Genomic DNA, 24,399 nt, shown 5'->3' with positions numbered 1-24,399 from the left:
TATTCACTGAAATTTTCACTGAAAGTGAAAAATTCGAAATTTTTGAAAAAGTATCAGGGGAACATGACCATCGAGGAGCTATTCAGTTTTTAAACAATATTTCCATTTATTAGCCATTTACAAAAGAAAAAATTGGAATTATTTTGAAAAAAAAAAATGAATGATGCGGGTATCGAACCCAAGGGGTCCGCGTGCCAGTCAAGCGCGTTGCCGGTGAGGCAACGCGCTCATTATGAAATTACAATTTAATTAGTAGTATATCTGCAATATATTGAACAATTTTTTTCATTCAAAATTCCATAAAATGTGACTTCCCTCTTCCGCTCGTTCTAGTCGGCTAAATTTCTGTTAAACAATTAAAAAACAAAAAGCATTCATACCGCAGACAATAAGATTCACCCCGTCGACTCGATGGACACCCCAGCATTGCAATAAAAACTTAGTTAATAAAAAAAACACCCCAGTATTGCGTGTGGCGCTCTCTCTCTTGGAGTGCAGTACTACGATGCCGCTGGGGTCACTCAAACCCCCAGAACTGAGCCTCTGCTTCAGTCAATTCTCTTTGAAGAGGAGCATGGAAATTCGGTTATTTAGTGTTAACAATAAGATTTTCAAAGCAATGGATGAAGAAACATTGAACAGGTACTGAAAATATTGTTAAAGAGGCTGCACTCATCTAATTAAGGTGAACATATAATTAGCCTAAAATTGTCATCCAAAATTATGCGAATCTGAAACTTCTGAAATTACAATTTAATTAGAATAATCATGATAATTATTCATTCAATAAATAAACCATTGATAAACATGAAAAGTGCCATGTTCTTACGATTACTTGTTCCTATGCAATTCGGGAGATGATTGAATATTGTTGTTAGGCTTGCAGCAGAGGCTTTGATTGAAGAGGCAAAGGTTGGGGCCCGTAGAGCTGAAATAATGGGCCCCAGTGGCTGGGTAAAACCCAAGGAAACAATAAACAAACGATTTCTACGGTCGACGCTGCGAAATGCAATTTTATCCAACAGACATAGACAGAGGTCGAAGGAGAAACATTTCGAGACGTCTCCCCACAAAGACAGCAGCCCAAAAATCGACGAGAAAATTAAAAACAAGAGGAAAGACTAGTTCAAAATTAATGATGCTGGGTAATAATTTATAACGACAACCAGTTAACTTTCTCAAACAATTTTTTAATTAATCATAAGTAAAAGTGAAAATCGAGGACAAGTTCGTAGCAAATTCTTTCAAAATTCTCCTAAATTACCTTATAATTTTTTTAACCTAACTTGTAAAAATTTTCACAGGCACCAAAATACCACATACAAATTATATACTCCAATCCAATCGCATTCACATTTGTCTAATTAGTCTGAAAGAAAGTTCTCAAATCGAATTTTCCACTTTTCACTTATAAAATATGAATATACAATTATAATAATTAAAATATTTTGCATTGATAGGTTGCTCACAATAGTTCAGTTGATATTAGAAATTTCTTCTAAACAAAAAAAAAGAAAAACTAATAGCTTGTTATCCGGCAAGAGTTGCCATCGCTAGCCCACTTTGTGTAATTACAGAAGTCATTGCAATATTACCTATCTCAGTGCCGGTGGTAGATAAGAAAATTTATCAATTCCACTGACTATTGCTACTCTCTGTTGCCTAAGGACGCATTAAAATTGCACCGATAGCACAACGACTGCTGAAGAGCGATAAAAAATTCTTAATACAAGTTACAGTTCCTATGATCATTTGGAGCCATTTTTCTTACACTCGGTATTCTTGTAGTTCACCACTAGGTCTTTTATGTCTGCTAGGGCTTTTTCTATTGCTTTAGCAAATCTTCCTGAATTCTGAAATCAAAATCGAGCGAAAAAATTTACAAGATATTAATATTAAAATATAAAATCAATACTTGATGGATTTTTCTAATTACTCCCCAAATAAAAATCATATGATCACATAAAAATGGTATTTAAAATACTCACAGTTTCAGGTGAACTAGTTTTACAAGAAATATGGAAGAAAATAAGATCTTCCCCAGCGATGATATAAGAAACTCCATATCCATCATCAGCGACGGGGCCGAAGCCTCCTCCAGCAGAGATACAATTTGGATGTTTATTCAAGTCTAATTTCGAGGTTTGTCCATGAGGAGTTTGCGAGGTAGATAGCTTCCAGGGTTCACTGAGAACCTCCTTGAGGAACGGTGAATCCACCTCCAGATATTTAGAGACGACGTAAAGACAGAAAAGATGTCTGTCAATGCCTTTTCCAACCATGGCATCCTGGTAGCCACGTTGATGCTGCTGACTGGCCAGCCTGAACAGCTTATACTTCTCCTCGACACTCGTTGACTGGTCCTCCATGGCCTTCACCCAGGTAGCAGACTCAATGGTGCAAGGTCGTACAGTCTCAGTTCTACCCTCTCGGAACAATCTTGTCATGGAGGCCTCATAAGTAAGTGAGAATCTCCCTGCATCTCTGTAGTAAGCGAGCTGCAATGCCATTTGAATATAGGCATCCGGAGACATTGAGCACTTTTTCATGAAGCCCTTGCCATAATTATCGTGTTGATAAATACGTAGATCGACGTCATTCAATAAATTATTAGCAGCCTGAAAAAAATATAAGAGTCAATTTCAAAGTCAGTATTCATAAGATGTTTTATATGAGTAATATATCGTAGACTATTTTTTTTTCATTCTTAAATCTGAATAATTTATATGAATAAATTGAATAACGAAGCACTCACTTGAACTGCATTCTCAATAACTTGGATGCACTCACTGCTGAGCTCCCACTGCAGACGAGATGGCACCAGTTCAAACTCCAGTGTACCAATTGTGTGATTATCCTCAGTATATCTTTTTAAAAGTAACATAAATTAGTGGATTGCTCCCACAATTTTATATTACAGTAATGCAGTTGCAGTATGTACATCATGCAATAGCAATGAAGCGGTTGAGACGAAAGAATAAGACATGATGCAAACAGTAAATTAATGAGAGACTTTACAAGAATTCAGAATATCAATGTGCACTTAATAAATTCAATAAAAAAATTTAATGTGTCATTTCACTTAGAGTGATGGCAAATAAAATTTAACCAGCTTAAATTACCCAGGTTCCGTAATATCACTGGCAATAATGTGTTCCCACATCGCTCCCATCACAGGTGCATCGGCCCTGAATAAATAAATCGATAGAAATGATTAAGCACTACAAAGGAAGCAGATTAAACAGCTTTACAAAACAGAGAGCCAAACAGAATAATAAACAATTGTGAACATTAATGAAAGGTGAAGAGGAAGAGTATGCAGAGGTAGACCAACGCAGATATTTATTAGCTCTAATCACGACTCTTTATTCATTCTTACACGTTGTCCAGTGCTACATCCCAATACAGGATAAATTCCCATAAGTGTGACATCACAGCTGCGTCCGCCCTGTTTATTGCAATCGTTACAATATTCTTTAATTATATTCCTCGGGACTGTCTTCGTCTCTTGGGATCGTTAATGGATGGAGTAATGGTGTTGATTTGGGTCGAGTAAAACTCAAAAAAAACTTATTAGAATGTCAGAACATTGAGAAGACTTTATCTTACCAAGAATGTTCAGCATTGAAACCAATTCGGCCATTACTGCCAACGCAAAGATTGAATGATTTGTCGAACCATCTGTCATAGCCTTTTCCATGGAGAAGGTCCTGACCATACTTATCCAGTTTTTCTGGATGCGCCTGTGCATAATTTAAATAAACGTTGCATGAAGAAATGAGATTTAAAATCTGTAGCGAAAGAAAACAGATAAAAATTTTGAAACAAAAACTTCTCTCTTGCATTACAATACAGAAAATTATTGCTCATTGAAATGAAGAAAAACTCCATGCATAATTCCTGAATGACAAATTATTGTTGAATTTATGTTGAGATCTCAGGGAAGAAATCAGGAAGGTTCTCATAAGTCGATGTGATCGATTTCGAAAGCAAATGCAACTCACCGGATCGAACTCGTAAGGATAATCGTCGAGGGCGACAAAGAATGCAGATTTTTCGATGAGATCCAATGAAATTCTATTGACCCCTTTAACAAAGTGGGTTTGCCTGGCTTGAGCCCACGAAGTTCTGTCAATAGCTGTCAGAGCCCCGAGTCTCTCCTCCCCCTTCTGCGGCTCACCCTTATGATCCAGAATATACTGAATCTGATGTTCAATCTCGCACGGAGTTAAAATTCTATTCTTGTAATAAATAAGAACTTTATAGTAACATCCCTTATGATAAACAACAACGTGCTTGGAATCGTTGTAATGAACAATTCTATCAGTCTCGAGACCGGGCACTCTGGTGGTATTAAAAAGTCTCTCGTACTGCCAGGAGCAGAGGGGCACAATTCCCTGGAGCATTATTGGCTCCAACTCCTGTCTCTCGATGGATCTGCGATACTGAAGACAACCGTATATAACGCTTGCAGCCCTTGCTGCCTGATTCCTAACAGATTGCGTCATAATAGCATCAATACCAAAAAAATTTGAATTAACCATAATGGGTGATCTTCCACGGAGATAAACGTACTCCTCCCACCAATCAGACACGTAATTTGTCGACCACCAAGACTTGAGAATTAGGTAACGCTGGAGTTTAACTGCTATTCCTTCTTCAAACTCTTTAGCAAGTTTCTCCATTCTTTTGTAGTTCTCATCGTCAAGAAGTGGCCTTGCACTTCTCAAGTACCTCTGCATGGTGTCCTTGACCGAGGGCAATGGTAATCTTGGCAGTGAACCTTGAAAACTGTAGAGCATTGGCTTCTGCCATCCTGACAGAAGTTTTACAGCCAGAACCCAGGCCCGAGTGGACAAACTGATTTTCTGTCCACGCCCTCTCGCCTCGTACATCCATCCCTTGTAAATGAGCAATAGCTTGAAAGTGTAACGAAGGGTGTAGATTGTTGTTATCCATAGAAGAAATCCCGCGACTATTGATCCCCCCAGGTGTACGGGTATCGACGACCCTTCGAGATACGGTGCGACCTTTCCCACAAGATCAAACGGTACTTTAAACCCCGCGAAATGAATAGCAGTTACTACAGCTATTGTCAACCACAGACTTCCCAAGGATGCTGGATATACACCACTTCGCAGATTATTCTGTAAAATAAGTAATTGTTTTCTAAATTACAAAAACTTTATAAAAACTTTAATATAAAACTTTAATAAAACAATTATAAGAGAATTTTTTTATTAAAGAGGTGTAGCTTAATCTTTTGGTGGAAAGAAATTATTTATTTCTAATAATAAGATTTTGTAGTATCTTTGACTCACGTGGAATCTGAAGAAACGTTTTTTCCACGATCTTAGACCAGACTGCCAAACTAGGTGAAGAACTTCTCGATCGAAATTCACATCCCAGCCCTCGTGGGTTATGGAAAAGCTGAAAGCAACAGCTGAATGGGCTTCTGCCATCCCTACTGCTTAATTACTCTGCGAAGAAGCAAAATAAATTGTTAAAACAGTGGTGATATTTATGCTGAGGGTATCAGGTTTTTTTTATCAACTTGGAGATTGCATAAATGGGGATGAAGCAACGAAGTTTCGAATTAAAACCCATCGCAACCAATCCGGTGAACAGTTGACCTTATTTAAACCCGTAATTGTTTTTGTGCTGTTGCATGTGTAATGTGAGGTCCAAGCATTTTCACGACTCGGTAAAATAACTACCAAGTGGCAATATCAATTCTTCAATAATAATTTCTCGAGTAATTTCACAGTCTCAGGAATGAAAAATAAAACTCACTCGTGAGTTTGTACAATTTTTAACAAAAATCGAATTATTATAAAAAATTATTCAAGGACAATTGGCATGAAAATACAATCAATATAAATGATTTCGACCAGATAATATTTTAATAGCTCAAAAGCTCAGTAACACATATGTATGATTGCTGCGAAATAATAATGACTTATTAATATTTGAATGAAAAATTCAAATCGTAATTCCGAACATATTGTAATTGCTGAAGAAATCTTGAGACACGGAAGAAAAATCGTAAAAGTGGAGAAAAAATAAACGCAAAACTTTACGAGATTTTTTACTTCGCGCTGAAGTCTTGGAGAAAGCTTATAAAGAGTATAGTAACTGCATTTCTTATGTATGAGTATATAAATACACACGACATGCACAAATGTGTGTAAAGGCGTCATGGACACAGGGAACCGACTGGTTGGACTTTGGACCCGAGTACGGCCAGCACAGCTGGTAGATACTCACAATTTATGTATTATCAATGTGTACTTTCCATCAAAATTATTCATTACCAGAGATTGTCCCTTCACCTGACCTCTCCATTCTCCACACTCAAGTCATTTTACCACCGAGATTTTTCCAAAAAAAATCAGCTTTTCCTATCACAGAGTTATCACCGATATTTTCTTATTTTTCAGATTTTTTCTACAAATGTCTGAGAAACAGTTTTTACTACAGTTTTTTTATACTTTATTACTATTCAATGTCTCACGAAATTTTATAACTGCAGAATAATTTTCTTGCTTTTGCAAAAATTCACAAAACTTCAGCATTATAGTTTTTTCGTTCCAATAAATTTACAAATAAAAAAAGCAGGAGGAGATATTGGCAATAACTCCGAAGTCAACTAGCCCAAGTCTGAACTTCTTTATTTACTACTAGTTAATTTATCTCCTTAATTATTTTCAATGCCAGTACCACAGTAGGAACAAAACAGCCTCCATTGACGCGTTCTGATTTATGACGTCTGGTCATTATCAACTCATTAGTCATCAATCGTCAGTTTCATGCAATTTATGGATCAGACGCGTAAGTTTTGTTTAATCAGTGTTTTTCGCGAATTCTTTGCGCGCTTGCGAGTACCACGTGGAGTCATTTGGACTTTGTACTGATGAAGTATGTGATTCTGATGGTTTCGAAGCCAGTCATTACATACCCAGTTGGCCTTCATGCACATTTATGCCTGACAACTTGCCACTACTACAATGTACTACCTCATAATTTTTATCTGCAAAAAGCACAAACAGAACTAGAAATTGTCAACAGAATGAATTGACTCATTACGATTCTTCGGGCAAAGAAATTTATTTTGATTGTGAATTTTCACGTTTTTATTCACGTTTTTACTCATTAGTTCTCCTTAATGACGACGTAAAATATCATTTCCACGTATAATTACGATGGAACGATAAATGGAAAAATACCCGATAATACTCATAAATATTTTGACAATTGCGCATAATCGATGTGGGTTAAATAAAATTCGGTATGTGTCACACTAATCAAATATCAGAGTGCAGTCTCATCGCTGATGTTTTATTTCCTCGACAGTCTAATTAAAAATGTCTGAGACAATGGTATGAATATTTACATTATTTAACATATTTGAGGTCACGATATCGTTTCCCTGGGTCTCTAGTCATTTCAATTCGAAGGGAGAAAAACATTCTCTTAGAATATTTGAACACATTTTACATCGTTGTGTGAAAATTAATTGATAAGGATTTAAGATATACTGAGGAAAACAGTCCCACCATAAAAAAGAAAAAAGAATATTTTATAAAGTATTGCTCCGCAAAGTTATTTATTTATATGCACCCACATATCAATATATTCCCCAAGTTTATTTTGGTTCTCGATCAAAGTATAATAGAAGAGAATAAAGAACTCGGATGTAATTGGCGCAAGGACAGTAAACATTGAACTATACAGTTTTAGTTACGTCGTGTCGATCGCAGATGACAAATTCACCAGAAAATCCTTTCACAGAGAATTTCAAGTCTGACATGTAAAATTTACTCGATTGCAATCGAGATTCCCTTGAAATAAATTATTGAAAAATTAACATCATGAGGTGTTTACGCAGTAAAAACTGTAGAGAAAACAGTAATTAATTATTTGAGTAGCTAAACAAATACGCCATGCAATTGACAGATTAGTTACACATAACGGACAATTGTTTTCATGTCATGAGTACGGGAAACCTGTTAAAAAAATCAACCCGATCAACAAGTGACTGAAAGAATTGAATGTATTAACACCTGTTGCATATGACCTAATAATCCACGTGATACGTAGTAGAAATACGTTCACTGGAGCTTTCTTTATGAGTTATTGCGATGTGCTTTCACAACTGAGAACAATGAATGATAAAGAGCAACAATGACTGATAAACGAGAAATGATTTGCGCCTAGAGTAGTCGGGATTGGTGGATATTTGGGGGTGTTTTCGAGACCAGGGCCAAGCCTCTGATATGATTTATCTCCCTCATTACGCAACTTACCACTAAATGGAATCCACAGACGATAAAAAAATCCGAGTTAATAATCCGTTAATAAAGCTCAAAGGTAAAAAAAAATACTCAACACCTTGAATAATCACGAAAACTCACCGAAACGAGTGATATTTGCCTCCAAAATTTGAAGCCCAAAAAATCGACAAGAAAATATCACTTCTTTTAGATTTTATGCACAGAATGAAAAAAATGCACAGAAATGATTAATCGAAGGAAAAACAGCCGAAAGTTATTTCGATTTTTTTGGGCATTTATTTAGTGATTGAGTAGCGTGAATACACAATAAAAGGAGCCAGCGAATACTGAAATCAACTGAAATCTCTCACTTGGAAAAAACGTTGTAAACTCAATGGAGAAAGAGAAGAAACTAACGGAGAAGTCGAAGTTACGTTGAGCCACTTCGCCGTTACTGTACTCCAATCGAAAAATTAACCGGATCCTCTCACTTCGGTAAAACGCGTGGGCGCGACTTTTTTATTTTCACTTCTATACGGATTAGAGAGATATATTGATAATGTCAGATATCAGTTAATATTTTTAATCAATTGACAACACGATCCAATCGAACACCGGTGTTATGAGGTTTTGAAAGGTTTTGACGAATAGTTTCGCACGAGAGTGAGATTTATTTCGAGGAAAAGCTGCTCGGAAAAGTACGGAAATGTTCGGTACGTAAATATGGAAGATGGCAACGATAGTTGGGGGGTAGATTCAGTAGAATTCTTGAGTATCTACCAGAATATTTTTTTCATGTGGTGGAGACATCTCTAGGGATTACCGATCATTCGAAAACTCCACCAATTTATTTTCTTGCATGTGCGATTTCAGTGTTGCTTCGCTAATTTTGTTGACTAAAAGACAATCAAGACAATTAACGTTTGAAACAGGTGGAGGATGATTTGGTGAGTGATTGTTGAATGGATTCTAGGGTGGAAGTTCCTGATGGAATGATTGACTGATCACTCGAGAGGACGCATTCGTATTTGAAGGGTTATGTTTATAACTGTTGCTCCAGTGCTCTTTCGTCGTCGATAATCCTCAGATTTAGTTGTTTGTGAATATTTTTTGAACGAGGTTTGATACTGGAATAATGGAGCCAGAGTATGATGAGGAAAGAGGTGGTTGGGGTGACGACATGGGACGAGGGGATGATCCAGGAGGTGATGATGCTCTGGATAATCCTCAGGAAGTTCTCAATCAATGTCTGGAAAAGTTCAAAACACCGGATTATATTATGGAGCCCGGAATCTTCACTCAGCTCAAAAGGTTAGCTCTCTGCATTGAAAAATATATTTAAAAATATTTCACATTCACTCGATTTATATGAGAACAATATGATGTTTTTTCATGGCCATTGAGTGGTTGTTCAACATTTTGCATCTTCAAAGTCGAGAAACTCCAGGGCCATGCTTTTTATATATTTTTCCATGGGGGTCGTTGTAGTATTTTAATGGGTCTGGCTACTTTGGACTTTAAACTCAGGTCCAGAGTCCTGCGTCTATGCAAAGATGACCAGGTAGAAAATAATAATTAATGTTCCTTCCCGTTTTTCATTAAAAAGTATACGACGTCTTTGTCACGGTTTTTGATGATATAGTTCGCATACTCTGATTATTGTATAGTTATGATAATATATGGAAAGATTCTAGACAGGTCTCTGAGGACATGATAATTTTTTGTTTCAATTTCCATATTTATCTGTGTCTGCGTTTTTATCTTCTGCAAGGCAAAGATATTTTTTAAAAAAATATTTCAGAAATCATTCCGGTATCATAATTGAATTTTCGGATTCACTTTCCAGATATTTCCAAGCAGGAGGCAACCCAGAGACGGTAATCGAGCTTCTCTCTAAGAATTATACAGCATGTGCCCAAATGGCGAACCTCCTAGCAGAATGGCTGATCCTGGCAGGCGTCAAAGTGACGGACGTCCAGGCAATGGTTGAAAATAATTTAAAAGACATGATCCTGAAGACATTCGATCCAAAGAAAGCCGACAAGATCTTCACAGAGGAGGGAGAGACTCCAGCTTGGCTCACAGAAATGATTCAACACCCAACCTGGCGTTCCCTGATCTATCGCCTCGCTGAGGAGTACCCAGACTGTCTCATGCTTAATTTCACCATAAAACTCATCTCCGACGCTGGATTCCAGGGTGAGATAACGAGCATATCGACAGCGGCTCAGCAAATAGAGGTGTTCTCACGAGTCCTGAAAACAGCAATCGCTGGATTCCTCCAAAACACTGAGGACTGGCAGACGAGTATCAAAGAGTGCGCCAAGATGGTGTGCCATGGGCAACACACTTACGTTTACAGTCAAGTACTGCTGCAAATTTTGGCGCAGGAGTCGAGGGGTGGATTTATGATGAAGAGGCTCTCCCAAGAGATAACAAAATGCGCCCAGCAGAATAGGCACGATGTGACACCCATCACGATGGCCTTGAATGGAGCTGCCAGTAGTCCAGCTGCCTGTCAAGCCCTCGCATCAATGTTATCAAGAAACAACCTCAATCCAGCTGACATCACGGTTCTCTTCAGACATTATTCATCAGCAGAACCACCACCCATCGAACTAGTGCGAAATCCCCAGTTTCTCGAGCTCCTCGTTGACTCTCTCTTCAAGTCGGGCGTTAAGCTTAACCCCGAGCACAAGTCCAAGTATATTTATCTCTTGGCGTACGCTGCGAGTGTCTGTGAGACTCTCCCGAGAAAGGGAAGCTCCAGGAAATTGAATAAAGACGAGTTGAAGACAACCATTCAAGCCATCGAAAAGGTTCACAACATCTGTAATATCAATAAAGGCTCCACCGAACTCGTAGCTGAACTGAATACTCTTTATCAGTGCATTAGATTTCCAGTGGTATCTGTTGGAATCATCCGGTGGGTTGAGTGCACTGTCACTGAGCCCTCGTACTTCAAACTCAGTACGGAACACTGTCCCATTCATCTCGCTTTGCTCGACGAAGTCGTCGCCTGTCACAATCTCCTCCATCCCAAAGTCCTACAGCTACTGGTGCAGCTCTTTGAGAGTAAACAGGATGAATTGGAAATTCTTGTGCAGCTCGAGATGAAGAAAATGTTAATTGACAGAATGGTGAACCTTCTGAGTCGAGGCTGCGTTGTTCCGGTTGTTTGTTATATTAAACAATGTTGGCAGAGGGGAGACACTGATATTTCTTTAATACGGTATATCCTAACGTTTTTTAATTAATAGATTTTATGTTGCAGTTAAACGAAGTCTAATGGAATTTATACTATTTTCTTCTTTATAATTCTCTTTTTTTCTGATTTCCTTTGTTATTTAATTATTATAGATATTTTGTTACTGAAGTACTCGAAGCAATAGCTCCACCATACAGTCTGGAATTCGTGCAACTATTTCTCCCAATGGTCGAGAATGAGGAAATCACTGGAACAATGAGGGGAGACAGCGACAATGATCTTGTTTCAGAATTCATAAGTGAGTTTGACACTTTAACTAATTCATTTTATTTATAACAATTCTTTTTACATGACTTCAAAGATGTTCTTACTGTCTGTTACAGTTCACTGCAAAGCCCATTGTCCTGTTGTGAGATGACGATTTAAGGATTGAATTTATGTAGTGTTTTTGATGGAGAGTAATTCTACGGTCTTGGAGTGGTGGTAGATTATGTGGTCTCTGTAACATACGATAATTTTGTGTGAGAAACGCGCATTTGAGAGCAGATGACGTAGTGACATATATTGAAAATTCTTAGTTAATGTTCAAACTTTACACTTTTCAATCACAATCGTCAATCAATAATGGTTATCGTTAGTTTAATACCCTCAATACTGGGAAATTACGTTTATTATTAGAGTTGCATTGAACACAATTTGGGGAATGAATCTGGGATGCAATGACTTACAATCATCGACGTTTGTTTTTATTGTCTGTCAGCTGTAAATAATTAAAGTAATCAAGTGAATGACATCGAAATCATCATCGAAGTATAATTTATCATCTTTTTTATATCTAGATAGGTCAATAAAATTACTGACAATCGGAAGAATTTTAATTTTTCTCGTATCATTTTCCTCTAGGACCACTTGGGAAATAATTCAATATTAATAAACGATTAGAGAAACAATTCTCCTTTCTTCTGTTTCTCTCTTTTCATCTCTCAACCAATTTCTACATTTTCTTAATTTCATATTAATTCTCTAACTTACTGATTGGCTTTCCATCCTTCCATGACGTAAACTTAACATTTGATTCCTCTCGTTTGGCAGCAGAAGCCTTAAATTCGGCCTTGAGTGCCTGGCGAACGAGTTTTGCAGCAATTTGCGAGTAGTTGATATAACTAAAAAATATAATTTAAATAAAATGATCAAAACCGGCCACAAGAAATGAAGAATTTGAAAAAAACAAAAACCAATGTATCTGAATGATAGGTTACATAATTCCCCGAGGACAATTGTACTTATAAAATAATTAATTCTCCGTGTACAATCGAAATCCAATGGATTAAAGAATAATTACATACTTGAGTCCAGCTTGTCTCCACGCCGACATTTTCCTTTCGTTTTATTTGTCCCTTTTTTTGACTATCGAAAATGAATTGGGAATGGAAAGACTTGCAGTAATGATTCTCTGTCTCGCGCATGCGTCGATTTTCTTATCGTCCACTTCCGCCTCCGTCTCGTGCTGCCACCATATTCCCAATTAATTTGAATTGAAATCCACTGTTTTATCGATTTCCATTCAAATTCACTGGTCGATGTGAGTATCGAATACAAATGATCGATTATAAATATTTTTACCAAAGCTGTTCATACAATGACATCGAGACAATAGGTGTTTGTAAACAAGTATTTGTCCCTCACTGAGTTCTTATGATAAATCTAAGGACAAGTGTGCAATAAGAATTGATAATAATTTCAATTTTGGAAATTCCCGGAGTTTTGGGGATCATTAATGCCCAAGGTCACTATTCCAAGGCGAATATTTCCTTCTTGCATCGAATTTTTTGGATGATCGTTAAATATTTAATATTTGGTGTATAAATATTAACGCAATGACTTACAAACGAGACGGAAAAATAAGGATAAATTGTCGAGCGAGAGTTCAATTCATTTGTGAAATTCAATGAGTGATGAAAGAATTTCGGAGTGCTTTGTGAATTATTTAATGAGTTGAGCATATAATGATTGATGAAATAATAAATGTGGTGATGGTTTGAGGGAACAATTCAGTGAAATGTAGTAGATTCATTTTCTTGTGACCAAAAATGGTTGTTTTTATCGAATTACATCTAAACCCATAAAAAAATATTTTTCAAGTAAGTATCTACTTTATTTAATTCCACTATATTAATTTTTCATAACTATTGAGAAGTGACAGAATATTTTTCCAATTTTGATATACAAAATATAATAATTAGTTGTTTGAAATAAATTTATTCAGCTCAATATTGAGCACTAATTGCATGCATTTGCGACTATTCAGTAATTTCACTTGTTAGTTTGAAAACATTTTTTTTTACCTTACAAAATTTTTTTCTCAGTGCAGGGATCTCCAAGTAGGCCATGGTTGCTTCTTCATCGTTAAGTCTGGTACATCGCACTCTGTTTCTTTTTTTTTTCAACTTTTTTTCTCGTCTTCTTTGGATTTTTATAGAGGACGCAGATCTATATTGCGTAACGATCGGTACGAGTTACAAATACTTTATAGTGCTTTGACTCAATATTCACGGGGTAACACGGCCAGGATTCGTGATCAATTGGTTTTCGAAGGAAATTTAGGTGGATGGAAATTTCCGTTTTTTGGAGGACACCGAAGACCGTTATTCAGGTTCTTTCAATTCAGGTACGATTAGTCTATTTTCTAGAATTATTCAGATTATCAATACCTTCGATACTTTTATTTATTCGAATTTTTGTTTAATTAGTTTTTTATATAGATATTGATTTATTCTGGAGAACAATTCAGGCTTTCAATATCGCAATTGTTCAATCGAGTCATCATCCCAGGGAATTTCCATTAGTCGTCGGTTATGACAGTTATAATTGCCGTCTTGAATTTTTCAGTAATTATTAATGCTAGAAATAAAATACAAAATTTTCCAAAATTTTGAATTCATTTTTCAGTGATTTTCAAGACAACCCCAGAGAGAGGAAAAATATCAATATTTTTTCCAGGATTTTGTGATAAGCTACACAAAATATTACCCGACATTTAATTACCAAAATTATCAAATTGCCGTCATCTAGACTGGTCACAAATTTAGCTAATAGCTTTTCACAAAAACTTCAGCGCTGTACCCATAAATCTATTTTAACAAAGCGTAAAAAGGTGATAACTCCGAGCTGATAATGGATATTGTTTCTATTTTTGGAAAGAATAACCGCGCACTAGTTCCACTAGTTATTATCCATCATGTCTCTAATCTCATTTTAACCGAATGATTCCTCTCTGTCGTGAAAATATTTTTTGAATATTGAAAGAAAAATTAATCCTATGATGAATTACCATGCCCAAATGTTTACCAAAAAATCCGATTAAAAATTGCACACGATTCATTAAAAATCCTCTTTTTTATCAAAGCCCTGGAGCCTTGAATTTATTCAATAATCAAATATACACTAATTCATTAACAAAGACTCAGCAAGAGACAAAAAATAGCAAACAACTGTAATTACGAATTTATGATGTGAAAGGAAGGTATCTCCTCACTTACGTCAGTTTTATTATAATTGAACAGAAAAATTACGCAACTTTTACATTATCTATTACAGGGTTGACAATAACAAATTGCTCCTACTTAGAATCGAAAGAGTGCATCTCCCACTTATCCTTTCACATCATCACAGCTAAAATTATTAAATTCCATTATCCAAACTCGGAACGAGAATCCCCATGATTTCAAGATTTATTTCATACGATTTACCAAATATCTCGTAATTGAAAGGAGATAGCACTTTTTCTGGTTAAATATTATCCCTAGAAAAAAATGAGCTCTACACAGAAGATCCTTACAAAAAAATCAATATTATGGTTCAGTCTCGAGGTATTCGGGATAAACTCATCTCGTCTTATTATGTTGCCAACTGCTAGTTCTTTCTTATTTATTTATTATTCATAATTATAATTAAAATCCTGAAATCTGTACTTAAGATTTATTTACATTGCTTTCGCAACTCGATTCATACTATGTACATTTTCATTTATTCGTTAAATACTCGAGGATTTGATAAGAACGATTTAAAAATCTCTCTTTCTCTCACATTCGCTTGAATAATTACAAATTTCTTCAATGTACCTCTAGTTCACTCGGAAATTTCGCGGTTTAACTCGGAAATTTCGCGGTTTAGCTCGGAAATTTCTCAATAGACGTGGGAAATATTCGGTCAAGTGCGTATATGGGTTTACGATTTGTGAGAGGCCTTAACCCAACGATTTAGTATCCATCGATGTATATCTCTGTACCCTTGAGTATTGGCTATCGAGTATGCAAGTGCACGAAGGTGTCGGTGCTAAAGAGAAGCGCCGGTGGGAATAATATATGAAGTGATAAAAAAACACATGCATTGCAAGTGTCAACTAATGGAAGAAGGTATCTAACAGAAGCTAATGGTCTTAACAAATCAGCCTCAAGACATTGTCCAAGAATTTTCCAGATACTGCTGTTCGCGGAATCGTCTTCTTCCCCCGGCAGAAAGAAGTAAAGGTAGAAAACGAACAAACTCATGAGTTACATCTTCTCGTCCTCTTCCATCTTGCCGAACCACTAATTTTCCAAACAGAAGATTATTCTTTCCGCACGGATGTGTGACAAAAGATAATTTCCTACTTTTGTGCATCGGCTTGCAAAAAGCTGCAAAAAATCAGAGAGGAAAAAATAATGAGTAAAACAAATTGAATTGTCTTCCTGGCATTTGCATCTCCGGTATTTCCGCTAGTTCAGAAGAATATTCATCTACACTTCCGGTCGAATGCATTGACATTCATTCATTAATTTCGTTGGATTATCATAATGTCTGAATGAACTGCGTGACAGATGATTTTATTCATTTTGTATTTTTTTTTTCGTCCATTTGTTGAATTTTTTGGTGTATACGTTTTAGGATTATTATAAGTATCCAGATCAAATCGCACTTCCTCAAGGCGTGAATCAGTCTCAGGCTCTTATCTTAATTGCACAGTTATCCGCCAGCCACAGCATGTACATTAAACCAAGGAGTGTACAAACCGTGTATTTTTCTTCAGTATTATTCATTCGATCCGTTGTTTTTCCTTCTGGCCGAGGTCAGACGAATCCCCTGCAAAGCCACTGGAAATCTTTCCGAGACGAGTAGATAATTGGGACTGCCTGGATATCGTGTTTGTCCAAATTATTGACGTGTCAGTAATTCATGTAAACCCACGCTTTCCCATGAATCTTACGAGTTTACACCATTTTCTTGGCATTGGGTTTGTTGTTAACAAGATGGTGTTAACGCAGTGTCAAGCTTGACAAATGGAATTGCAGGAGTGATGATTTACCGGGATTTAAACACCGGGGAAACATGAGTGGAAAAATTGATTCTTATAACTGTCAAGTGTCAAGTATTCAATTACTCGACTCTTTGAATCCTTTCTTTACGACTTTTTCCGAACGACTGTTGCCAATCAAACTTTAAACATTTTGGAAATTAATTGAGGATTTCATTAATGAATCCATATTGTCACTGATTCATTTAAAAATTCATTTAAAAAAATGAGTACGTGTATGACGTTACGACGAAGGTCGAGGCAGATTGTATTATAGTATCTCATTATCTGATTGGGATTTTTGAATCTGGGTTTGGCGTCATAAGAGATGCCATCACTGGGGATGAGTTACTGGTGATAAATCATGAGAGTCGAGACAAACGCATATGCAAATAGAACGTGGCTGTTGCTCCCAGCTACAAACGAGTAGTAATTGTGTACTCAATATTCTCCACAGTAATCAACAAAATGAAATGACAGGGATTAACAAAGTATTGTGATTGATTTAGAGAGAAGATTCACTCTAGTTTGCTGAGTGATGTTATGCCTATTGGTGCTGACTTGTTTGTCTCTCAGTAGCTAATCGCCTGGAATTTTATTTCGGCTACAAAACAATGAAATTCTACTTTCTATGGTTTCGACCAGATTACACCGGAAAAATCCAAATTCATTGGCGTCGAGGAAAAAGATCATGGAGGAGTGGTTTAATTGCATCAATGAGCATTCGGGTTTGAACTGGATCCTCCAGTGGTCGGTCAATCCCTCCAATTAAATTTATTCTGCAATAGCACATCCATATGACTCATTACCCAACAATTCAGGATATTCTCCAAACCCAGGGCAATAAATATGGGTTTTATAGATTTTGGACTCCAACCGAGTTCCTTCGCTCCCGGAAAAAAAGTTTTTTTCTTAACTATTGTCTATTTACATCGGGAAATTTTTTCACGGGGAATTATCAAGTGAATTATTTACCGCGGTGTATGACGTCAGAAAAATATTATGTACATCTCCTGTGAGTGTGTACCCCACGCAATGGATAGATGAATTTCTTTTTATTGTGACACTGAGAAAAAAAGAAGGCGTACCTGATCGTTGGGTTGTAGAACAGTATTTGAGTTGTTGGATAGTAAACAATGACGGCAATTTGAAAATTCTGAGAAATGTTGATAATTAAGAAGTTTGAGCCAGTCGGAATGCACTTGTTTCAAACAAGATTAAAATTCCCTGACACCATAAGATAGTAGGTCAAATATAGGTGATAAGCTCACATTTTAGAGCACTCAGCCATTTTTTTTATATCTCGGAAATTTATAAGATGAAACCGTTTTTTGTTTTGACTCTCGAATCTCTTAGATGCTCTCGAAATCCGGAGTAAAGAATATATTATATATTGATATATTATTGCTATATCATGGACTGTCAAATATTGGCAGAACCCTTGGAATGGAAAGCTCGATGTGTCACCCTTTAATGATTTTCACATAATTTTAATAATGAATTATAATAATTATTTGAATAATTTTCAATGTCGGTCTTCAAATAAAATCTATTCTTCTATTTCTCAATGTGTGATTTTTAGCAATAAGTTGCAGTGAATGATGATTACTTGAAGTCATGCAATTTCTAAGGAAGAGAATGATAGCAAAACGTGCGGTTTTTTTTTAAAGATCGAATGAATTATAATAATTATTTGCATAATTTTCAATGTCGATATTCAAATAAAATCTATTCTTCCATTTCCCAATGTGTGATTTTTAGCAATAAGTTGGAGTGAATGATTACTTGAAGTCATGCAATTTGTAAGGAAGAGAATGGTAGCAACACGTGCGATTTTTTTTTTTAAAGATCGACTGGTGGATGCCAACGGGTGTTTTTACGATTTGTTTGACAATGACGATGGGGGAATTAGACTGGCTGTCATGATGACGGCGATGTCCCCGGTATCGCGATAATTAAACAATCGTAAACAGCGAATCGTTAAACGAACTCGTCTTTTTTTATAAGTCAAAATTATTATTCAGACGAGAAGATAACTGCTGAAGAAATTACTTTTAATTGCAAAAAGCACAATAATTATAATTTTTTTTATTGTCTCAATGGATTCGTGGAATGCCTTCGTCATTTGACGGAAGAAATCCTGAGGATAAATCTCTATGATTATCAATTTGCTCTAGGGATTACCAAATAATTAAATCCTAAATTGTTGAAGCTGCAGTTAATGAAATTATAATGCACAGTACCCCATTGTCAGTCAATTTGGTACGTGCTTCGCAAGGCCTAGACGACTTTCTGATCGTATTGGTTAATCGTTAATGTACGGTATCGAACTTTCCTTCGAGTACATGATGTCTCGTTGTGCATTGAAGACGACTCGACGTACGACATCGAATGCCTGGATTTTTGCCAAGTTCCAAGGACATGGAATTTCCACTCTAGTGGAATCTTCCAGTTCCTTCAATTTCCCAGAACCACGGAATTATTCCTACCAGTGGTCTTATTGTTAGACTATTACAAAGATCGTCAGTATTTTTTGAATGCTGAACCTCAAAATTTTGCGCAATTATGATAAATAGCTCTTCCATTTCAGATAATAAAGCGCTTTTTTTTTCGATTAGAACGTGAAATGCAGTGATGTTTTTCCAGGGCGAGACAATCTCGAAGAATACGAACGTGAGAGAAATGAAAATATCAGTTAGAGATAGGAAATTTTACGTGGCTTTTTAAATAGTTGAATCAGCCGATTTCATGAAAAATGAGGGCCTGTGATTGTGATATCTCCTTGAATTTTTAACTTGAAGAGACTAATGATTTTTTTTCCAAAATGACACGAGGTGGTTTCATCACAGAAAAAATTTCCTGATATTATGATTAAATTTTCTCAATATTGTTGAAAAATGTTTTTAAATTTACTCGATACATGCTTATTGTTTTTGATTGATCAGAAAAATGGAACAGTTGAAATTTTTCGTTAGATCTCGAATGAGTTTACTGAAATAAATGTTTGTTTAACGCGATGAAAATTGTTTTCCCGGTGATTGCTCTTAGAGATAGCGATGCTTCCTTCTCATCGTGAATTTGAAAACCGTGGGGTTTTGTAGCCCCCGATAAGACGAAAACCGGTATAGTTAATGCATTCAGTGGTTCACGAATAGCCGAGGAACCCGATATGAAATTATCTTGACTGAACCCTGACGTCATAAGCACCCAGAGTACTTTCCGTATTCCTGGAAAGGACCAAAAAAGGAGAAAGATAAAAGAAAGGTAAAAGTATAATTTTCGGGTGAACGTTTCCAATTTTTTGAAATGCTTTCGAAAAAAATTCCACCCAAATTTTCTTACCAAAAAAAATTCCACCAGAATTTTTTACCAAAAAAAATCTACCAGAATTTCCTTACCAAAAAAAATTCCACCAGAATTTCCTTACCAAAAAAAAGCTACCAGAATTTTCTTACCAAAAAAAATCTACCAGAATTTCCTTACCAAGAAAAATTCCAACAGAATTTCTTTACCAAAAAAAATTCCGGAATTGACTCCGAATTTTTACTCTGACCCAACAGTCTGTGGTAAAAATTCCCATTTTAAGAAATTTGGAAATAAAAAATAATGAATAAATAAATAATAATGATAAAAAAAATATCGCAATCTCTTCAGAATCCCCGGGATTTTCTCAATGTCAAGGTAAAAATTCCTCGGAGGCCAGTGGTCATAGCAGTGAATTTTTCTCGGCGTAAATTTCCTGCAACTCCTAGAATTTCCACGATCAATGACACTAATGATAATTGCCATTAATATATTCCTCTCGTAAAATGAGCAACGACATTGTACACCGGGATTGAGTCACCCAACGAGCATAAATAAAAAATGTAAACAAAGAAAAATTCAAATGAGATGAAAAAAAGGCGAGGGAACGGCCTTTTCCGAGTCGTATGAATATTTAACGAGTTAAATCTCAACAGTATCAATAATTATCAGGACAAGGTAAGTGAAGAGAAATGAGCATTGTCATGAATTGCTCTTTGCGTGTCTTCATTTATCAAAATTGATTACTCACGTATGGGATTTTTCGATAATCGCGAATTACGACATGTCGTCTCATCTTCCGTGTGCGCATAACTTTCACTATCGACAAGTCCAAGAAATCATTAACGGTGATTTACCGAAAAAAATCAAACGGAGAGAATAAATTAATGAAGGGAATACACGAGTTGGATAATAAAACCTGTGCAAATTGGAGCAGTCTCATCACATATTTATTTATTCTCACCTCATTTGTTGTATTACGCAACAGCACGTGATGTCGCGTGAAGTCTCAAAATTTTCTCTCATCCCTTGAAAAATTTTGATTAAAAATATTCCAATTAATTTCAATTCAGTTTTTTTCTTTTTGATAATTAATTCAAATTCGCTGTAATTTCCCCCTAAAAACGGTAAAATTACCCTTAATTCCACACAATTCGATTTAAATTTCCACGAAGCCATGACGAGCTTTCAGTCAGAATAAAAATAATTTAATCTTAAAGATCTCGATGTAATTGATTTTTTCTGCGATTTTCAAGTGAATCTATCTATCAATCAATTTCTATTATTTAGGAATTATTTTGCGCCAATTTTCTATAGAAATAAAAAATTCGTCTGAGGAAGATGAAAGATGCAGGGGACGCGGTTCTACCGATTGTTCAAACCTCGGAGAAGGACGACGGGCACTGGAGGGTTGACCTTGGTCACGGAAAACCGGAACCCCGTAGCCGATACGATGATCCGACCTCCATCGTAATAGAAAGGAAATAAATAAAAAAAAAATGAATATGGTTTCTGAAATGAGCGACAGGTTGAAATGGCAACTGGAGGGATATCCCCTGCACAATCCGTAAATCAGTTGACGATTGGCCAGCATCCAGGATCCTTCCAACTCCGGAGCGCGGCAGAATTCGTCTCTCATTTTTATTAATTTTCGTAAATCAATTAAACAAATTCAAACCCTTCCATCTACCATTGTGCTCTCTCAGTAAGGATATCCCGATTTTCATCAGGTATTTCACAACGATCGATAAAATTTATATTAACAATTCATGACAATTCATTTATTAATTCATAATTACATTAATTTATTCATCTACTTATTCGGTACTGCATTGTAATACGTGGAGGCGTGGAATCGGTGAGTGGAAATAATTTTTTTGTTGCAAATAAAATAATATGTGAAGTATATTAACAATTTATGTTAATTATCATATAATAATTTGAAGACTAGTAAACGGTACGTGGAACGATGAAATTGAAATTTTGATATAGATGATAATTCGCACGAAAATTAATAACAAATTTAAAAGAAATTAGAATCTGGAAATAGAAATAAAAATCATTACGTGTGTTATTAATTGACGAATTGATTTTATCGACTGCCTAGCTAATCTACATGACCCAATGAAAATTTCACCTTGAGGCTAAATGAATTCAAAATATAAATACTAACATCCGAGAAGCTGATATTATCTTTCGATCTCTGATTTCATATAATTATTTATCTGCTCCATTCATGATCTTCAATTCTCCAGATGAAATTTCAGATTTCCTTTCATTCGAAATATATTCCCTCCCAAATTAATCATGAAATCAATCAACCATTTCTAATACCCCAGTCTCCAACTATCTCCCCAAAACAATAACCCCAAATAATTACCAATAATGATTAATCATTGCAATAACAGCAATTGTTTCTTTAAAAATTGACGAAAAAATAAAAATCCGTTGCTACCCAATAATGAATACCTGAAAAATTTCACGAGAGCACAATAAAAAAACCTAGATAATTCCAGACCTAGTGATTTACCCCAATATAGAATGGATGCTCGAGTAATTAAAATCTGTGTATAATTGTCATTGAAACCCGCTGATGCCTCGTTGCGCGACATTGTGTACACAACAATCTCTAAGCTGTCTTCATTGGTGTGGAAAAAAAAGGAGAAAAAAGAGAATTTCAGAATAAAAAAAAAAGCAAAGAGAATCTAAAAGGTGGGGGGAAAAGTTGACAGTATAGGAGGTATAGGAGAAACAAGCGGAGTACAGTAGACTTTGAGTTGTACACTTGGCAAAGCTTGTTCCTATCCAAAGGAATATCGTCAGTGGCACAAACTCACGGGCAAACAGTACCGATCCAAAGACCGTTGGACTGTTCAGTTGTCTCCGAACCCCCGAACTGTTCGGACGTTTACGTGATTACGTCGTGATAATAAATCCCCGAAATCTCACTAGAAGATATCACCCCAATTGTGAAATACAACGTGAACATTAATTTTTAGTTAATTTTAATCAAGCCAAGAGACGACAGTAGCCCGAGGGGTGGAAATATAATTTACTCATTCCGTTGGACTCGTCAGCAGACAATCAGCAAAAACGTGAGTAACAAGAGAGAGAACCGAATTTGTTGTTCAAATATTTGTGGTTCGATCTTCTAGTATCGATTATCGATGGTTTAAACGTCGATGGATTAGATCAACCCTCGGGCAATTACTCCCTAGCTCTGAACAATGGATCGGCACTTGTTCTCCCGGCATTAGTCGGTCGATCGGTCTGTGGAACAGGATCGACCTGCAGATCGATAATTCATCCACACCCGCCGATTTCCTCGAGGACGGGCGATAAGACGATATAATAGGAAAATAATACTCATGAAATAGCGTGTTTAAAAGGCTTTTGTCGCGGTTTAAATTGAGGGTGCTAATGAGTTTAACTGGTGGGGTTGATTGAGTCCACGTAGGTTCAGGTGGTTTATATTTAGATTTCAAATGAGGTATGTAAAAAGTGTCGATGGTAATACGTGTGAGAGTAGATGATTACTCGGGTTGAAAGAAACGTTAGGATAACTCGTTTTATCGTCTAATGATTGGTCTTCTCGATGCGCAAACCTCATATTTCCTTTTGTTGGATATTTATAGGTTTTAGAATCGAGAGGGATTTTCGAAAAAGGTGTTACGAGAACCACTCAGCTTGGAAACACGAGTCTATATAACGTTCACAAACGTTCTTTGACACACTTCCCACTTGACTACGGAATGCTACGATCATTGCCACGGGTGGTTGGATATAACGTATTTTAATGCCTTTACTTGGTATTCCTGACTTGTACTCTCGATTATTTTTCCTTGGAGATTATTCCATTATCATATCGATTTTTAATTCTTCCATTTGTATTCTATCAAACTGCCATTATTCTATTTTTCATCGAACTCCTATCTTCCGTCAATTATCTTCATTCCCTTCATCAATTTTTCTCTGTGAAAATTACTTACCCTGGAAATTAATCCCTCGATCCTCGACGTTTTTAGAATTTCTGGAAAATGGCGGAGCTGGGGATAATAACCATTTAAAGTCCTTCGTTTTGCAATCTCGCGATTAAAAAATGTGATAAATAAAAAATTAGAATGCTTTTTTTTTCTTATTTTCGCGCGCGTGTATGTGTTGTGAAATGAAGTGTTGCAGATTGGACGAGAGACGAGAGGTTGAAAATACGTGTGTACTAATACTGAGAGGGGACAGTAATATAAATCACGATCCTTTCGAGACTTTCTAAAGCTAGAACCAAT

The 24,399-nt window shown here is 36.2% G+C and overlaps 5 protein-coding genes across 11 annotated transcripts in view; 3 read left to right on the top strand and 2 right to left on the bottom strand.

Moving 5' to 3' along the window:
* The first annotated feature begins 506 nt into the window (after nt 1–506).
* On the top strand, nt 507–1,416 carry LOC105264247 (uncharacterized). The gene is made up of 2 exons (XM_011300994.1): nt 507–642; nt 879–1,416. The coding sequence occupies exons 1-2, from the start codon at nt 575–577 to the stop codon at nt 1,123–1,125; spliced, it is 315 nt and encodes a 104-aa protein (XP_011299296.1). The 5' UTR covers nt 507–574; the 3' UTR covers nt 1,126–1,416.
* Nucleotides 1,170–8,954, bottom strand: whd (carnitine O-palmitoyltransferase whd). 5 transcript variants are annotated; one of them, XM_011300995.1, is made up of 8 exons: nt 8,415–8,954; nt 5,322–5,480; nt 4,005–5,147; nt 3,610–3,743; nt 3,380–3,448; nt 2,756–2,867; nt 1,989–2,618; nt 1,170–1,853 (listed from the first exon to the last, which is right to left on the bottom strand). In XM_011300995.1, exons 2-8 carry the CDS (start codon nt 5,460–5,462, stop codon nt 1,749–1,751), a joined length of 2,334 nt encoding a protein of 777 aa, XP_011299297.1. In that variant the 5' UTR covers nt 5,463–5,480; nt 8,415–8,954; the 3' UTR covers nt 1,170–1,748. The 5 variants fall into 5 exon arrangements, with proteins under 5 accessions (XP_011299297.1, XP_011299298.1, XP_011299299.1 ...); XM_011300996.1 differs by having other exon boundaries at nt 8,645–8,954; XM_011300997.1 differs by having other exon boundaries at nt 8,691–8,954.
* Nucleotides 8,955–9,085: 131 nt separating this feature from the next.
* Nucleotides 9,086–11,956, top strand: TH1 (negative elongation factor complex member TH1). The gene is made up of 4 exons (XM_011300991.1): nt 9,086–9,584; nt 10,120–11,505; nt 11,634–11,779; nt 11,865–11,956. Exons 1-4 carry the CDS (start codon nt 9,409–9,411, stop codon nt 11,897–11,899), a joined length of 1,743 nt encoding a protein of 580 aa, XP_011299293.1. The 5' UTR covers nt 9,086–9,408; the 3' UTR covers nt 11,900–11,956.
* Nucleotides 11,781–12,943, bottom strand: LOC105264246 (ATP synthase subunit epsilon, mitochondrial-like). 2 transcript variants are annotated; one of them, XM_011300992.1, is made up of 4 exons: nt 12,828–12,943; nt 12,514–12,644; nt 12,210–12,241; nt 11,781–11,980 (listed from the first exon to the last, which is right to left on the bottom strand). In XM_011300992.1, exons 1-3 carry the CDS (start codon nt 12,854–12,856, stop codon nt 12,228–12,230), a joined length of 174 nt encoding a protein of 57 aa, XP_011299294.1. In that variant the 5' UTR covers nt 12,857–12,943; the 3' UTR covers nt 11,781–11,980; nt 12,210–12,227. The 2 variants fall into 2 exon arrangements, with proteins under 2 accessions (XP_011299294.1, XP_011299295.1); XM_011300993.1 differs by lacking the exon at nt 12,210–12,241.
* A 1,124-nt stretch (nt 12,944–14,067) lies between these two features.
* The window catches only part of LOC105264244 (UNC93-like protein), a 28,733-nt gene continuing 18,401 nt past the window's right edge, over nt 14,068–24,399 (top strand). The window contains exon 1 of one of the 2 annotated variants that reach the window (XM_011300990.1): nt 14,068–14,149. The gene's annotated coding sequence lies outside the window, so the exon portion shown is untranslated. Of the gene's footprint in view, nt 14,150–22,892; nt 23,212–24,399 lie in introns of those variants that run through there. The other variant, XM_011300989.1, reaches the window with a different exon arrangement.

This window comes from Fopius arisanus, unplaced genomic scaffold (assembly GCF_000806365.1).
Source record: "Fopius arisanus strain USDA-PBARC FA_bdor unplaced genomic scaffold, ASM80636v1 scaffold00020, whole genome shotgun sequence".
NCBI classification, from domain to species: domain Eukaryota; kingdom Metazoa; phylum Arthropoda; class Insecta; order Hymenoptera; family Braconidae; genus Fopius; species Fopius arisanus.
This window is presented reverse-complemented; position numbering and strand designations above follow the sequence as displayed.

Coding starts and splice junctions, on each gene's coding strand:
- LOC105264247 (XM_011300994.1), top strand. CDS start 575: ATGGAAATTCGGTTATTTAGTGTTAACAATAAGATTTTCAAAGCAATG. Junction 643..878: donor GATGAAGAAACATTGAACAG/GTACTGAAAATA, acceptor TATTGTTGTTAG/GCTTGCAGCAGAGGCTTTGA.
- whd (XM_011300995.1), bottom strand. CDS start 5,462: ATGGCAGAAGCCCATTCAGCTGTTGCTTTCAGCTTTTCCATAACCCAC. Junction 3,449..3,609: donor TTCAATGCTGAACATTCTTG/GTAAGATAAAGT, acceptor TGCAATAAACAG/GGCGGACGCAGCTGTGATGT. Junction 2,619..2,755: donor TTATTGAGAATGCAGTTCAA/GTGAGTGCTTCG, acceptor TATTTTTTTCAG/GCTGCTAATAATTTATTGAA.
- TH1 (XM_011300991.1), top strand. CDS start 9,409: ATGGAGCCAGAGTATGATGAGGAAAGAGGTGGTTGGGGTGACGACATG. Junction 11,506..11,633: donor ACTGATATTTCTTTAATACG/GTATATCCTAAC, acceptor TAATTATTATAG/ATATTTTGTTACTGAAGTAC. Junction 11,780..11,864: donor TCTTGTTTCAGAATTCATAA/GTGAGTTTGACA, acceptor TGTCTGTTACAG/TTCACTGCAAAGCCCATTGT.
- LOC105264246 (XM_011300992.1), bottom strand. CDS start 12,856: ATGTCGGCGTGGAGACAAGCTGGACTCAA. Junction 12,645..12,827: donor TGGAGACAAGCTGGACTCAA/GTATGTAATTAT, acceptor TATATTTTTTAG/TTATATCAACTACTCGCAAA.